This window comes from Syngnathus typhle, linkage group LG1 (genome assembly GCF_033458585.1).
Source record: "Syngnathus typhle isolate RoL2023-S1 ecotype Sweden linkage group LG1, RoL_Styp_1.0, whole genome shotgun sequence".
NCBI classification, from domain to species: domain Eukaryota; kingdom Metazoa; phylum Chordata; class Actinopteri; order Syngnathiformes; family Syngnathidae; genus Syngnathus; species Syngnathus typhle.
The window spans coordinates 13,063,601-13,079,902 of NC_083738.1; the positions used below are offsets into that span (position 1 = coordinate 13,063,601).

Consider the following 16,302-nt stretch of genomic DNA (forward strand, 5'->3'; position numbering starts at 1 on the left):
AATGCATAGCCTGCAGATGAAAAAATAAACTGAAAATGAATGCTGTGATAATGTGATGCTGTCATTAATATTGTGATGAAACGTTGACTATTAGTGGGGAAAAAAATGTTATTAATCTCATGAGCTCAACAATGACAACAAGTAAAGCCATGAAGCGAACATGTAAATGCCAACAAGGGTGGTGGCAAGGGACAACAGTAAAATAAATGGGAGGAAATATGAATGACTGAGTAGTCACCAATCATGTGAACAGTGTGGGTTTCACCCAACCAAGTTGGGATAAACGCCAAGAAACCGAGTGGCAGAAGCGCGAGTGAAGTAAATTTGACAAAATAAAAATGGGACTGTTGCTCATACCTCAGGAGAACCTTCAACATCTCCAAACATCTCATTAAAGTCAGACGGACTTTTCTTCAGAGTCTGATCAGCCGGCAACGTGTTGTCATTGTAAGAAGACACAAACTTAAAGTCACTCGTTCTCGAGCCTGTGGTCAAGTAGGCGTCATAGTTGTAGGTGCTGCGTAAAGTTCCCGTGCCGTCCACATCTGCGTAATTAGGAGGCAGATACGCGCTGGGGATGGCAACTGCTCCATCAAACAACAGTCTGGGCTTTCTCCTGCGACAAAACCTCACAACCAGGACCACCATGATGAATGTCAGGAAGAAGGTGGACACAGACACCAGCGCAATGATCAAATAAGAGGTCAGCTTGGAGTTCTTATCGTCGTAGGATATGTCCTTCAGCTCCGGCACCTCGGCTAAGTTATCCGAAATAAGCAAATACATGGAGCAGGTGGCCGAGAAAGGGGGCTGTCCGTTATCTCTGACGGCCACAATCAGGTTCTGCTTCATGCTGTCAGACTCTGAAATGTCTCGCTGGGTCCTGATCTCTCCGCTGTGGAGGCCGATGGTAAAAAGTCCTGCATCTGTGGACTTGAGGATGTGATAGGACAGCCAGGCGTTCTGTCCCGAGTCGGCATCCACCGCGATCACTTTGGACACAACAGAGCCTCCGTGCGCAGCTTTGGGGACCAGCTCGGTCATGAAGGAGTTGCCCTCCGGGGCGGGGTACAGGATCTGGGGAGAGTTGTCATTCATGTCCGAGATGAACACGCTGACGCTCACGTTGCTGCTCAGTGGAGGAGAGCCATTATCCCTGGCCATCACGAGGACTTGGAAACTCCTCAGGTGTTCGTAGTCAAAGGACCTGACGGCGTGGATCACCCCCGTGTCTCCATTGACAGACACATAGGAGGACACCGAGGCACCATTCACCTCAGCAGGTAAGAGGGAATAAATGACGGTGCCATTCTGTCTCCAGTCAGGGTCTTGAGCACTGACAGAGCATAAAGTGGAACCAGCTTTGTTATTTTCACTCACATATGCACTGTAGGACTGTTCCTCAAACACGGGCGGGTTGTCGTTGATGTCTCCCACAGACAAGTGGACGCTTTTTGAGGAGGACAGAGGAGGGGAGCCCTCGTCAGTGGCGCTGATTGTAATGTTGTAGTCTGACATTAGTTCACGGTCAAGAAGTCCAGTGGTGACCAGAGAATAATAGTTTTTGATTGAAGGAACTAACTTGAAGGGGACGTTTTGTTGAATGGAACAGAGCACCTGTCCATTTTTGTCAGAGTCTCTGTCCTGCACATTAATGATGCCCACCTCAGTGCCAGGTGACACATTCTCCGTTACCGGATTAGATAGTGACTTTAAATTGATCACAGGGGCATTGTCATTCAGATCAGTGATGGAAATGATCACTTTTGCATAAGAAGACAGCCCAAGCCCATCTTTGGCTTTCACGCGTAATTCATATGATGTGCTTGATTCATAGTCAACAGTGCCAGTTACAGTTATTGCACCAATTTTACGATCAATGCTGAATAACTTCTTTACATGATCTGTAACATGTCCAAAATCATAACTCACATTGCCATTCACCCCTTCATCTGCATCTGTTGCACTAACATTAATTACGATTGCACCCGGGGCAGAATTTTCAGGCAGACTGGCTTTATAAACAGCCTGGCTGAACACTGGGGCGTTATCATTGGCATCCAGCACAGTGACGTGTATGGCTACTGTGCCTGATCTCTGAGGAGATCCGCCATCTAAAGCAGTGAGAAGCAAATTCATCTCACTTTGCTTTTCACGGTCAAGTTCTTTGTCAAGTACGAGCTCTATTGTGTTACCGCTGACAGACAAAACAAAATTATCATTCTTCTTTAGGATGTATTGTTGGACTGAATTTTGTCCTATGTCCGCATCGTGCGCTCCTTCAATCACAAAACGAGCTCCCCTGTCAGCTGACTCCCGAATCTCCAACTCAATTAAGTCATCATTAAACAAGGGCGCGTTATCATTAATATCTTGAATGAGCATATTAATTCGATGGAGCTCCAGGGGATTCTCCAGGACAACCTCATATTTTAGGACACATGAAGCCTTGTCGTCACAAAGCTCCTCTCTGTCAATCCTGTCGGCCACAATCAGGTCTCCGTTTTGCGCGTTTAGATCACAATAAAGCTTTCCGCTCCCGTCTGCGTCGAAGCGCGCTTTTCTGCTGGACAGCGCGCCCGCCTCCAATCCGAGATCCTTGGCTAAATTCCCAATGACCGATCCTCGTTTCATCTCCTCGGGAAAAGAAAAGCTCACGTCTCCGAGTGCGGAATGCAGCATAAGAAAAAGGAAATAAAACGTGCGCGATGGCAACATTTTAGAATCCATTATGGACACCTCCCGAACGGCCTGGAGAACAATGTGGTCTAGAAAATCAGCAACCTGCAAGCAGAACGTCAGTCCACCGCAAATGAAAAAGGGCGTTCAATAATTTAAAGGCTGGTCTCTTGCGCCACCGTGAGTCCAGTTTGTTGACAACAAAGCCTACTTGAATTTTATACTTCTTCAAAAAAAACTTCGTTGTACCCAATATGTTCTAAAATTATGTTTTAAAGAGTATTGTAATATATTTGTTCTATTTAATAGCATTTTTTTCTACAACAGACATTTTACACTTTTATGTGGATGGATTAATTTCCGTAACACTAAATTTCACTTGTTAGTTCTGAGTGGCATATATAATGAAGGCTTTTAAAATTAATAATGTCTTATTGGGATCGTATACTGAATAATAATACTAATAAAAACGTGTTTTGTTTTATAAAACTCACACATTGTATAACAACATGCACTGGACTAATGTGTTAAGGGATATTAGCAATGCAACAGTAGATAATTATTAGTCATCTTCAAGAAAATGTACTAAAATACTTTAAGTAAAATAAATTTCAAGGTGCTCAGACAAGGATTTACATTGTATTTACTGTTGTATAATTAACTCCACACAACTGTGAATTGATTCTCAAGACGCGTGTAAAAAGCAGAATAAAACACCATTTACTTGGATCGTTTTTTTGTTTGTTTGTTTTCTTTACACCAACACTTCATAAATAAGACAGTATAAAGTGACTAACATGGATCAAAACTTTCTATGTGGAAATGTCATTGCGAGGATCAGACTGCAACACCGACAGCTGTTGGAGCACATATAGATATTTTTTTCAGGCAAGGTAATGAGACTACAGCACAACGGCTAATGGAGAATGTTATAGTTTCTATAATGAAGAGGCACATCTTTAAAAAAAAAAAAAATCAGTGTGTGCCCTTTTTCCCCACAAGATTTGAATGTTCATTATTGAAAGGCATGTACAGATCTCCACAGGGCTTCAAAGCATTCACTCACCATTTGTTTGTTCAGGTAAGGAGGTGAGGAGCCAGGTTATATGAATTGTGGATAGCTTCATGATTTGATAATATATAAAGTATCCGGATCTTTCAAGCTTCAAGTAACGCAGAATGTCAAATAATATTTTGAACACCTTGGCTCATTGTCAAAACATATGACTTAAGCCAGCCATCTTGGTTTTAACCCATCCCCCTGCATGGAGTTCACAATTCTAAATGCAATAGCCATACCTGGCCAGTAGGGGCATTTTAAACAAACAAACAAAAAAAATCCCTACTGTGTTCAAGACTTCAATCACAGACCTGAGCTACAATAAGATACAACTTCTGTTATTGCTATTTAAAAAAATCAATAACTTTTTCTCTCCATATACAATAATGTAAGTCAGGGCTGCCCAGGTCTGGTCCTCGGGAGCCCCTATCCAGCCTATTTTAGATGCATCTCCACTGCAACAAACCTGATACAAGTCATTAGGATCATTATTAGGCTTCCCTAAAGCTTGCTGATGAGCTTTGAGTCAGGTGTGTAGGAGTAGGGGCACATCTAAAACAGGATGGATAGGGGCTCTTGAGGAGCAGACTTGGGCACCCCTGATATAGGTGATTAATACAAAATCACACAACTTCTTTCAGAGATAATGACATCACACTCAGCTCTACCTTATATCGGACCCCAACAACAAACCATGGAAAAACACTTAAGCGGCCGATGCAGAACTTATAGCATGTATCAAGGCTTTGCAACAATATGACCCTAAGATTGAGGTCTCAAGGTGAGCGTAAATAAGAGCAATAGAAGTATAAAAAAAAAAAAAGTAAGCTAAATAAATAAAATAGGGTAATGCGGGTGAGAAACAAACACTAGACATTTATATTACATTACTTAAACCGCTTATCTTCTCGAGGGTTGCGGGTGTGCTGGAGCCTATCCCAGCATGCAGGGCACAAACAGACAAACAACCATTTACACTCACAATCACACTTGCACAATTTGGAGTGATAAATCAGCCTACGATGCATGTATTTGGAATGCAAGAGATAACCAGAGCACCCGGAGGAAGCTCACACAGGCACGAGGAGAACATGCCAACTTCACGCAGAATGGTGCAAGCAGGAATCGAACTGTGTACCTCTGAACTGTGAGGCCAACATGCTAACCAGTGCCCCACCGTGTCACCCTATTAAGTTACCAAAGAACAACATGTAACTGAACACCAACTAATATGAGGCAAAGTTATTAGGAGTATTAAATTAATGCGAGAATAAAAAAATAACAGACACAAATAAAATAAGTAAACTTAATATATTCAACGTGTTTATCACTACAAATACATTTTAAAGTGCTACTATTCAGCTGCTGTAAAACGAACCCAGAACTCTTTAAGGTCACTTTATTGAGAAGTGATTACTGCAAACCACTATTCAAAATAAATACTTTTTGCCTTTCCATTTGTAAAATAAAACATCCATGTGTGCAATCAAATTTTACGAGATGATCAATATCAATAAGTGGAGCCATGAAACAATCCAGAAGGAATTGAAGGTCCCAAGAAAGGGGGAAACAGTAAAAGAAGTTGGATGGTTTCTGTATAATTGCATAACTACCCAACCGCAAGTCTGTGGCCTGCCTTTAACCAGCAATTAGCTAGGATATCCTCCAGGTTACAAGTGACCTTGAACAACATACATATTGTAAAAGAATAACGATGGTTACACCCAGTTATTCCGAACGCTGAAGCAAATACTCCATGAAGAGCATGTATTTGGGAAAAGAGTAAAACAAAAAAAACAAATAGCATTGATGCCTACCTCTGGGGAGTTTTGTGCCTCTCCAAATATCTCGTCAACAAAGTCACTCGGACTTTTCTTCAGAGTCTGGTCTGCAGGCAGCGTGTTGTCATTGTAAGAGGACAAAAACTTAAAGTCACTGGTTCTCGAGCCTGTTGTCAAGTAGGCGTCATAGTTGTAAGTGCTGCGTAAAGTTCCCGTGCCGTCCACATCTGCGTAATTAGGAGGCAGATACGCGCTGGGGATGGCAACTGCTCCATCAAACAACAGTCTGGGCTTTCTCCTGCGACAAAACCTCACAGCCAGGACCACCATGATGAAGGTCAGGAAGAAGGTGGACACGGACACCAGTGCGATGATCAGATAAGAGGTCAGCTTGGAGTTCTTCTCGTCGTAAGAATTGTCCTTCAGCTCCGGCACCTCTGCCAGGTTATCCGAGATGAGCAAATACATGGAGCAGGTGGCCGAGAGAGGGGGCTGTCCGTTATCTTTGACGGCCACAATCAGGTTCTGTTTCATGCTGTCAGACTCTGAAATGTCCCGCTGGGTCCTGATCTCACCGCTGTGGAGACCAATGGTGAAAAGTCCGGCATCTGTGGACTTGAGGATGTGATAGGACAGCCAGGCGTTCTGGCCCGAGTCGCCGTCTACCGCAATCACTTTGGACACCACAGAGCCTCTGTGCGCAGCTTTGGGGACCAGCTCGGTCATGAAAGAGTTGCTCTCCGAGGCGGGGTACAGGATTTGAGGAGAGTTGTCATTCACATCCCAGATGAACACGCTGACGCTCACGTTGCTGCTCAGCGGAGGAGAGCCGTTATCCTTGGCCATCACGAGGACTTGGAAACTCCTCAGGTGTTCGTAATCAAAGGACCTGACGGCGTGGATCGCCCCCGTGTCTCCGTTGACAGACACGTAGGAGGACACCGGGGCGCCGTTCACCTCAGCAGGTAAGAGGGAATAAATGACGGTGCCATTCTGTCTCCAGTCGGGGTCTTGAGCACTGACAGAGCATAAAGTGGAGCCAGCTTTGTTATTTTCACTTACATATGCGCTATAGGACTGTTCCTCAAACACAGGCGGGTTGTCGTTGATGTCTCCCACGGACAAGTGGACGCTTTTTGACGAGGACAGAGGAGGTGAGCCCTCGTCGGTGGCGCTGATTGTGACGTTGTAATCAGACACAAGTTCACGGTCGAGTGGCCCAGTCGTCACCAGAGAATAATAGTTTTTGATAGAAGGAACTAACTTGAAGGGGACGTTTTGCTGAATGGAACAGCGCACCTGCCCATTCTTTTCAGAGTCTCTGTCCTGTACATTAATGATGCCCACCTCTGTGCCAGGGGACACGTTTTCTGATATTGGATTAGACAGCGATTCTAGATGTATTATTGGACCATTATCATTCATATCAGTGATAGAAATGATAACCTTGGCATATGTTGACAGTCCCAGTCCATCTTTGGCTTTCACACGCAATTCATATGACGTGCTTGTTTCATAGTCAACAGTGCCAGTTACAGCTATTGCACCGATTTTACGATCAATGCTGAATAACTTCTTTGCATCTTCTGTAACATGTCCAAAATCATAACTCACATTGCCATTCACCCCTTCATCTGCATCTGTTGCACTAACAATAATTACGATTGTACCCGGGGCAGAATTTTCAGGCAGACTGGCTTTGTAAACAGCCTGTCTGAACACTGGAGCGTTATCATTGGCATCCAGCACAGTGACGCGTATGGCTACTGTGCCTGATCTCTGAGGAGATCCGCCATCTAAAGCAGTGAGAAGCAAATTCATCTCACTTTGCTTTTCTCGGTCAAGTTCTTTGTCAAGTACGAGCTCTATTGTGTTACCACTGACAGACAAAACAAAATTATCATTCTTCTTTAGGATGTATTGTTGGACTGAATTTTGTCCTATGTCCGCATCGTGCGCTTCTTCAATCACAAAACGAGCTCCTCTGTCAGCTGACTCCTGTATCTCCAACTCAATTAAGTCATCATTAAACAAGGGCGCGTTATCATTAATATCTTGAATGAGCAGATTAATTCGATGAAGTTCCAGTGGATTCTGCAGTACAACCTGATGTTTCTGGACGCAGGAGGGTTTGTCACCACAAAGCCCCTCTCTGTCAATCCTGTCGGTCACAATCAGCTCGCCATTTCTCGCGTTCAGATCACAGTAAGGTTTCCCACTCCCGTCCGCGTCAATGCGCGCTTTTCTGCTGGGCAGCGCGCTCGCCTCCAGTCCAAGATCCTTGGCTAAATTCCCAATAATTGATCCTCGCTTCATCTCCTCTGGAAAGGAAAAACTCACGTCTCCGTGTGATGAATAAAACAAAAGGAGGAGGAAATAAAATGTGCGCCCCTGTAACGCGGTGCACCTTGAAGCCATCATTGAAGATATCCGTTAAAAGGGACGTGGACATGCAGTTGATACAACGAACTCTTCAAAAATGTATTTCTACCCGTAACAGCAACGACAATTTGGTGTTATCCTCCCTGCAGCCAAAATGTTTGTGCGGCCAAAACGCCCTTCGACAAAAGAGAAAATGACGGGTAATTTCAAGACTGGTCTATACCGCCACCTTGAGTCGATTTGCTCCGCTACAAACTGAACATTATTATTATTATTATTATTTTATTATTGATTATAATAATATCATTACAAACAAATTCACATTTCCAGTGTTTGTACCACGGAATTGCAACAATGCTGAGTTGAATTTAAAACAGACAAACTTTTTTTTCACAAATAGGAAATACCTTATTTATAAAGATTAAGAAAACGTACAACCAGCAGCTTTCAGTCAGTAAATACATCCAATCTTTTGTTTTGCCATCAAAACACCAAAGAAAATAATTTATCATTAGTCGTCGCCCCCAAAGTTTTTTTTCTTCCCAATAACCGAGATTGTACCCTTACAAGAGGCCTAATAGTTTATTTTCCAAACTCAAAAGTCCATTAATGCGGACACAAATGATGAGGCATGGTCTCACAAGGATTTATTAAATCACATCCAACTTAACACATGCATGAATCTAAAACGAGACAATACCTATTATGGATGTCAATAGTTGAGTTAGCTATAAAGGAAAACATAGCTAAAGAACAAGTAGGCATTGGCGTTCTGTCCGTGCATGTGTGTCGTGTTCATAGCCGATGCAGGGTTAAATGGCATATTCTCGGTAGCAATGATTATCAACTTCTTCGCAACAGTCCCAGAAAATATATTTCCCCAAAATAATGTAGTTAACTACAGAATATTGACAACCTAAAAACTGTAGATAGATGTTCTTAAAAAAGGAGGGGGTCATTCAATCACAGGTCCAGTAACAATGAAAAGCAGGGAGAGCGACTTGCAAATCATGCAAAAGACATAATTTTCCTACTGACAAGTAAACTGAAACATCTAAAAGCCCCAAGTACACACCTTTATGAATTGTTTCACCTAAGCAAGAAACGTGTGACAATCTCTCCTAATTTAGATTAATTACCCTCACCCAAAAAAAAAATCGATGAAGAGGGTGGCAACTGTAAAAATGACAACACTTCCAAGAGTAATGCTGAACTATTAGTGAAAGAAACTCTACCTTAGCAAACAGTCACGATATGAATAACCACATCAATCAAGCAATCAAGCAATCAAGCAATCAAGCAAGCAAGCAATCAATCATTCAATCAAAGACCAAGATGAAGAAATAAAGACCACTTTGAGTGTTGCTCATACCTCAGGAGAACTTTCAGCATTTCCAAACATCTCATCAAAGTCACTTTTCTCCAAAGTCTGGTCAGCCGGCAGCGTGTTGTCATTGTGCAACAATGTGAGTGCTTACCTCTAAAGGGTCAAAAGAATCATGAAGCTCATCAACAAAGTCAGACGGACTTTTCTTCAGAGTCTGGTCAGCAGGCAGCGTGTTGTCATTGTAGGAAGACACAAACTTAAAGTCACTGGTTCTCGAGCCCGTTGTCAAGTAGGCGTCATAGTTGTAGGTGCTGCGTAAAGTTCCCGTGCCGTCCACATCTGCGTAATTAGGAGGCAGATACGCGCTGGGGATGGCAACTGCTCCATCAAACAACAGTCTGGGCTTTCTCCTGCGACAAAACCTTACAGCCAGGACCACCATGATGAAGGTAAGGAAGAAGGTGGACACGGACACCAGCGCGATGATCAGATAGGAGGTCAGCTTAGAGTTCTTCTCGTCGTAGGATATGTCTTTCAATTCTGGCACCTCGGCCAAGTTATCCGAGATAAGCAAATACATGGAGCAGGTGGCTGAGAGAAGGGGCTGTCCATTATCTTTGACGGCCACAATCAGGTTCTGCTTCATGCTGTCGGATTCCAAAATGTCCCGCTGGGTCCTGATCTCTCCGCTGTGAAGAGCGATGGTGAAAAGTCCCGCATCTGTGGACTTGAGGATGTGATAGGACAGCCAGGCGTTCTGTCCCGAGTCGGCGTCCACTGCGATCACTTTGGACACCACAGAGCCTCTGTGGGCAGCTTTGGGGACCAGCTCGGTCATGAAGGAGTTGCCCTCTGGCGCGGGGTACAGGATTTGAGGAGAGTTGTCGTTCACGTCCCAAATGAACACGCTGACGCTCACGTTGCTGCTCAATGGAGGAGAACCGTTGTCTCTGGCCATGACGTAGACTTGGAAACTCCTCAGGTGTTCGTAATCAAAGGACCTGATGGCATGGATCGCCCCCGTGTCTCCATTGACAGACACGTAGGAGGACACCGGGGCGCCGTTCACCTCAGCAGGTAAGAGAGAATAAATGACGGTGCCGTTCTGTCTCCAGTCAGGGTCTTGAGCACTGACAGAGCATAAAGGTGATCCAACTTTGTTATTTTCACTCACATATGCACTGTAGGACTGTTCCTCAAACACGGGCGGGTTGTCGTTGATGTCTCCCACAGACAAGTGGATGCTTTTGGAGGAGGACAGAGGAGGAGAGCCCTCATCAGTAGCGCTGATTGTAATGTTGTAGTCTGACACTAGTTCACGGTCCAGACGTCCAGTCGTCACCAGAGAATAATAGTTTTTGATAGAAGGAACTAACTTGAAGGGGACATTTTGTTGAATGGAGCAGCGGATCTGCCCATTCTGCTCAGAGTCTCTGTCCTGCACGTTAATGATGCCCACCTCTGTGCCGGGTAACACATTCTCTGCTATTGGATTAGACAGTGATTTTAGTTGTATTACAGGGGAATTGTCATTTGTGTCAATCACGTCAATTATTAAGGAAGAGTAAGATATTAATCCTAGGCCATCTACAGCGCTTATTTGCATTTCATAAGATGAAACTTTCTCATAATCAACTACACCAGAGACTCTCACTTCACCAGTTGTGGGGTCTAAATTAAAGATATTGCTATTGTCATCGGACGCATGGTCAAATGCATAAGTAATTTGACTATTTATTCCTTCATCTTTATCAGTTGCACTCACTGTAATCACCAATGTATCAAGAGGAGAGTTTTCGGGCAGACCGGCTTCATAGACGGTCTGACTAAACACTGGTGCATTATCATTAGCGTCCAGCACAGTGACATGTATTTGCACTGTACCTGATCTCTGAGGAGAGCCACCATCATATGCAGTTAGCGAGAGCATGATGACATTTTTATCTTCTCTATCTAATTCTTTGTCTAAAACCAATTCACAATATTTTCGCCCACCAGGTTTTGTGTTTACATTCAATTTAAAATTATCATTGTCCTGCAAAGTGTAGCTTTGAACAGCATTTTCTCCGATGTCTGCATCGCGTGCTTCTCTCACAAGAAAACGTTCCCCCTTGTCTGCCGACTCCTGAATTTCTAATTTGAGCACCTCTTCATTAAACTGTGGTGAATTATCATTAATATCTAGAACACGAATACTAATACGGTGTAGCTCTAATGGATTTTCCAGTACGAGTTCCTGTTTTAAAACACATGATGCCTTTTTACCGCAAAGCCCCTCTCTGTCGATCCTTTCCTGCACAATCAAGTCACCAGTGCTGAGGTTGACGCCACAGTGCTGGACGCTGTTATCCTCTGGATCAATGCGTGCTTTGCGAGCAGAAAACTGGCCCAAATCAAGTCCCATATCCTTGGCGATATTCCCGATTACAGATCCACGTTTCATTTCTTCTGGGATAGAGTAGCTCACATCTCCATTGATGGTGCGGAGGAAAAGGAAAAGAAAAATAAGGCGGGACCTGAAAACCGCAAATCCTTTGCTCTCCATTGCACAGCAAGTAATCTAAATTTTGCAAAACATAAATAGAAAATATCAATGTAATCTTCACGGATATCCACAGTTTTTACAGCGCAGTGTCGTCAAGCGTCTCGAGCACAGCAACACAATGAAAATCCGGGTTGTGTGTCGACGTCAGATGGGAGTTTCAATATATTTTGTTTATGAGCGCATACTGACACCTAGAGTACATTTCTGGACATAACATGTACTAAGACAAAAAAAACTGTAGATTATTACACTGATCGCGTTGCATGAGCGTCCATTTCTGAAATCTAACTGTTATCCATCCATCCATCCATCCATTTTCTATATTTTAAATCAAAAATATTAAAGTAGTATTTAGAACGACTGTTTCTTGGAGAAAAAACAATGGACTCAAAATAATTAGTTTGCTGACTAGACGGAAATCAAAATAAAGTCTTCCGAGTCAGCAGAGAAACGTGCGAAACTCATTTCAGCACCATGGACAGAGTCAGACGGCGCCCCTGAAAGAGACACGGTGGATTGAAAAGTAGAGCTCCTATAAAATGAGTGCATGATATTTTCTGAGCAATGCAGTGAGCCAACCAGAAACCATATGGAATATTGAATGAAGAAAACTCACGCAAGTGCAAGGAGAATGTGCAAACTCCACATGGAGATGTTTCAATGGAGATTCAATGACACGTTTCCTGACAGTGAGGCAAATGTGCAAACCAGTAGGGCACCTTTCAGCCACTCTCAAAGAGGACTCAATTCATTTAATTGAGGTTTTACACTATAAGGACATAACCTACTTCATTAAAAAGGCTTCACCTTTTGCATTTCCTCACATTGAGGCACCTGAGTATCTTTGCTCTCGTGAATATAATCATTTAAAAAAACCACATATGTTTCTGAAGCAGTCTTTATATATATAACTGTTTACCAAGTAAGATCAATTAGAGCCTAACAATATTAGCAGACACTTCAATAAAAAAATAGATCATTGCTGAATCCATCTGGTATAATGAAATTTCATCAATACAAATGCATATACAATATAAAAGTCCTAGTTTGTAGAGAATGCCCATTCTCATGACTACCACTGTGCGCAAAGCGACATCCATCAAAGTACGCTTGGATTAGGTTGGTGTGGAAGAGCAAGCGGGTACTGATCACGATCCATCAAAGACCTCAGGAGCAAACTTCAACTTGTACTTTGAGTCACACACTCCCTCAGGGCCAATGTCATTCACCTCTGACCTCACAAAAACAACTGCAGATAAACATGGGGAAAGACTCGGTGCACTTTATCATCCATTTTCATTTAAAATATATATCAAGGTCAGATGTCTAAATAATTGAATCTTGAAAAAAAATCCATTCAAAAATAGCCTAACCCAAAGTTAAACTCATACATTATTTAACTTTAGGACCAATACTTGCATTTTTTAACACCTGTCAACATTATGAATGAGTCACGTAGAACTGAAACCAATTCCAGCTGACTTTGGGCAACAGTCAGAATGGATACGTTCCTAGTCAGAAGTCAGACAGGGCAGAGACAAATATTTAATAGGAATCTGTCACACTGATAGCGTTGTGTTCACCATTCAACTATCAATGACGCAAGGGATTGATAAAAGCAAGAAAGCCAAGAATTTTCTTCTGAAACTGACAATTCAGTCGATTTCAGTTTAAAGCAGAGCAGCACACAAAATAGTCATAATTACTGTACTGTTTTACATAACCAAAACAGGGTAAGAACAATTGTGCTGTGAAATTTTTGGATTGAACAAGATATAACAAATGGATAGCAAAAACTATTTTGCTCAAGAAAAATCAGAAAACAATGCTAGTGCCTACCTCTAAAGGGTCAAAAGAATCATGAAGCTCATCGATAAAGTCAGACGGACTTTTCTTCAGAGTCTGGTCAGCAGGCAGCGTGTTGTCATTGTAGGAAGACACAAACTTAAAGTCACTGGTTCTGGAGCCTGTTGTCAAGTAGGCGTCATAGTTGTAAGTGCTGCGTGAAGTTCCCGTGCCGTCCACATCTGCGTAATTAGGAGGCAGATACGCGCTGGGGATGGCAACTGCTCCATCAAACAACAGTCTGGGCTTTCTTCTGCGACAAAACCTCACAGCCAGGACCACCATGATGAAGGTCAGGAAGAAGGTGGACACGGAAACCAGCGCGATGATCAGATAAGAGGTCAGCTTGGAGTTCTTCTCATCGTAGGATATGTCCTTCAGCTCCGGCACCTCGGCCAAGTTATCTGAAATAAGCAAATACATGGAGCAGGTGGCTGAGAGAGGGGGATTTCCATTATCTTTGACGGCCACAATCAGGTTCTGCTTCATGCTGTCAGACTCAGAAATGTCCCGCTGGGTCCTGATCTCGCCGCTGTGGAGACCGATGGTGAAAAGTCCGGCATCTGTGGACTTGAGGATGTGATAGGAAAGCCAGGCGTTCTGCCCCGAGTCGGCGTCCACCGCGATTACTTTGGACACCACAGAACCTCCGTGTGCAGCTTTGGGGACCAGCTCGGTCATGAAAGAGTTGCCTTCCGGGGCGGGGTACAGGATCTGAGGAGAGTTGTCGTTCAGATCCCAGATGAACACGCTGACGCTCACGTTGCTGCTCAGCGGAGGAGAGCCGTTGTCTCTGGCCATCACGAGGACTTGAAAACTCCTCAGATGTTCGTAATCAAAGGACCTCACGGCGTGGATCGCCCCTGTGTCTCCGTTGACAGACACGTAGGAGGACACCGGTGCGCCGTTCACCTCAGAAGGTAAGAGGGAATAAATGACGGTGCCGTTCTGTCTCCAGTCAGGGTCTTGAGCACTGACAGAGCATAAAGTGGAGCCAGCTTTGTTATTTTCACTCACATATGCACTGTAGGACTGTTCCTCAAACACGGGCGGATTGTCGTTGATGTCTCCCACAGACAAGTGGACACTTTTTGAGGAGGACAGAGGAGGGGAGCCCTCATCAGTAGCGCTGATTGTAATGTTGTAGTCTGACACTAGTTCACGGTCCAGACGTCCAGTCGTCACCAAAGAATAGTAGTTTTTGATAGAAGGAACTAGCTTGAAGGGGACGTTTTGTTGAATGGAGCAGCGCACCATTCCATTCTCCTCAGAGTCTCTGTCCTGCACATTAATGATGCCCACCTCTGTACCAGGTGACACATTTTCCGGTATTGGATTTGACAGAGATTTTAGCTGTATAAATGGGGCGTTGTCATTTACGTCACTTATATGAATAATTACTCTTGCCTCTGAAAACAGACCATAACCATCTTTTGCCTCAATAAAAACTTCAAATTTTGATCCCTCTTCAAAATCAATGTTTCCCATTACTTGCAATTCACCGGTTTTGTGATCCAGTGAAAATCGATTTTGAGATTTATCAGAAAGTCGGCTGAACTCGTATGTAACTTCTCCATTTATTCCTTCATCTGCATCTGATGCACTCACGGTGATGACTGGGGTTTGGGGGGCTGCATCTTCCCTCACTGAGGTTGTATAAACAGCCTGGCTAAAAACTGGGGCGTTGTCATTAGCATCAAGTACAATGACATGAATGACTACTGTACCAGATCTCTGAGGAGAGCCCCCATCCATTGCTGTAAGCAGCAATTTCATTTCCTGCTCAGCTTCTCTGTCCAATTCCTTGTCTAAAACGAGCTCACCATATTTACTACCATCAGTTGTCGTCTGTATACGAAACACAAAATTGGCATTTTGTTGCAAAACGTAACTTTGAACAGAATTTTGACCTATATCAGGATCTTGCGCTGCATTAATGCGATATTTAGCTCCTTTGTCAGCGGACTCACTTATTTCCAGCTTTATAATATCTTTGGGGAAAACAGGCGCATTATCATTCACATCTTGAATTTGTAAAGACAACCGGTGCAATTCCAAAGGATTCTCCAGCAGCAGGTCAAATTTGAGAACACACGAAGGCTTCTCCCCGCAGTGCTCCTCTCGGTCAATTCTTTCAGCTACCGTCAAATCCCCCGTGCGGAGGTTTATTCCGCAATACTGCTTGTTGTTATTTTCCATATCCACACGAGCTTTGCGAGCAGACAATTTCCCCACCTCCAATCCGAAATCTTTGGCAATATTTCCAATAACAGATCCACGTTTCAGCTCCTCTTGAACAGAATAACTGAGGTCTCCATGCGCATATTCGACCAGAACAAAGAAAAGGGAAAAGCTCCAGCATCGGACAATGTGACGTGTGTGGGCCATTCTTTGAAAGTAATGCACACACCACAGCACGGTAATTTTATCTATTAAAAAAAGAAAATCCCCGACATGAGCAGTCCTGTGTTTTTCTTCCGTGGTATGTCGACAGAGTGCGTCGATGTGTCTATTTCAACAACGGGTGATGAGCAAATTTCCAAGGCTCGGAACCCTGAGTCTATACTGACCCCTTGTGTACAACTTTGAATAAACGCCTTGAAATTGGGCAAGAAAAATCCCTACTTGATAGCAAAAGTCTTCTTTTTCTAATAAATTTCAGGGAAGCAGATCATCTGCTATT

General features: G+C 43.5%; 2 protein-coding genes across 14 annotated transcripts in view; both read right to left on the minus strand.

The window, feature by feature from the left end:
• Window positions 1–16,302, minus strand: part of LOC133154375 (protocadherin gamma-C5-like) — a 211,091-nt gene that overhangs the window by 149,354 nt on the left and 45,435 nt on the right. The window contains exons 1-2 of one of the 13 annotated variants that reach the window (XM_061279365.1): window positions 9,417–11,874; window positions 9,269–9,322 (exon numbers count right to left, since the gene is read on the minus strand). The exons of 9 other annotated variants lie outside the window; for them this stretch is intronic. In XM_061279365.1, coding sequence (XP_061135349.1) covers window positions 9,269–9,322; window positions 9,417–11,774 — 2,412 coding nt within the window. In that variant the 5' untranslated portion in view covers window positions 11,775–11,874. Of the gene's footprint in view, window positions 1–5,556; window positions 8,058–9,268; window positions 9,323–9,380; window positions 11,875–13,613; window positions 16,150–16,302 lie in introns of those variants that run through there. 3 more of the 13 variants (XM_061279256.1, XM_061279231.1, XM_061279292.1) reach the window with 3 other exon arrangements.
• LOC133154590 (protocadherin gamma-A11-like) lies at window positions 352–2,796 on the minus strand. The gene has a single exon (XM_061279420.1). It carries the CDS (start codon window positions 2,728–2,730, stop codon window positions 352–354), a length of 2,379 nt encoding a protein of 792 aa, XP_061135404.1. The 5' UTR covers window positions 2,731–2,796.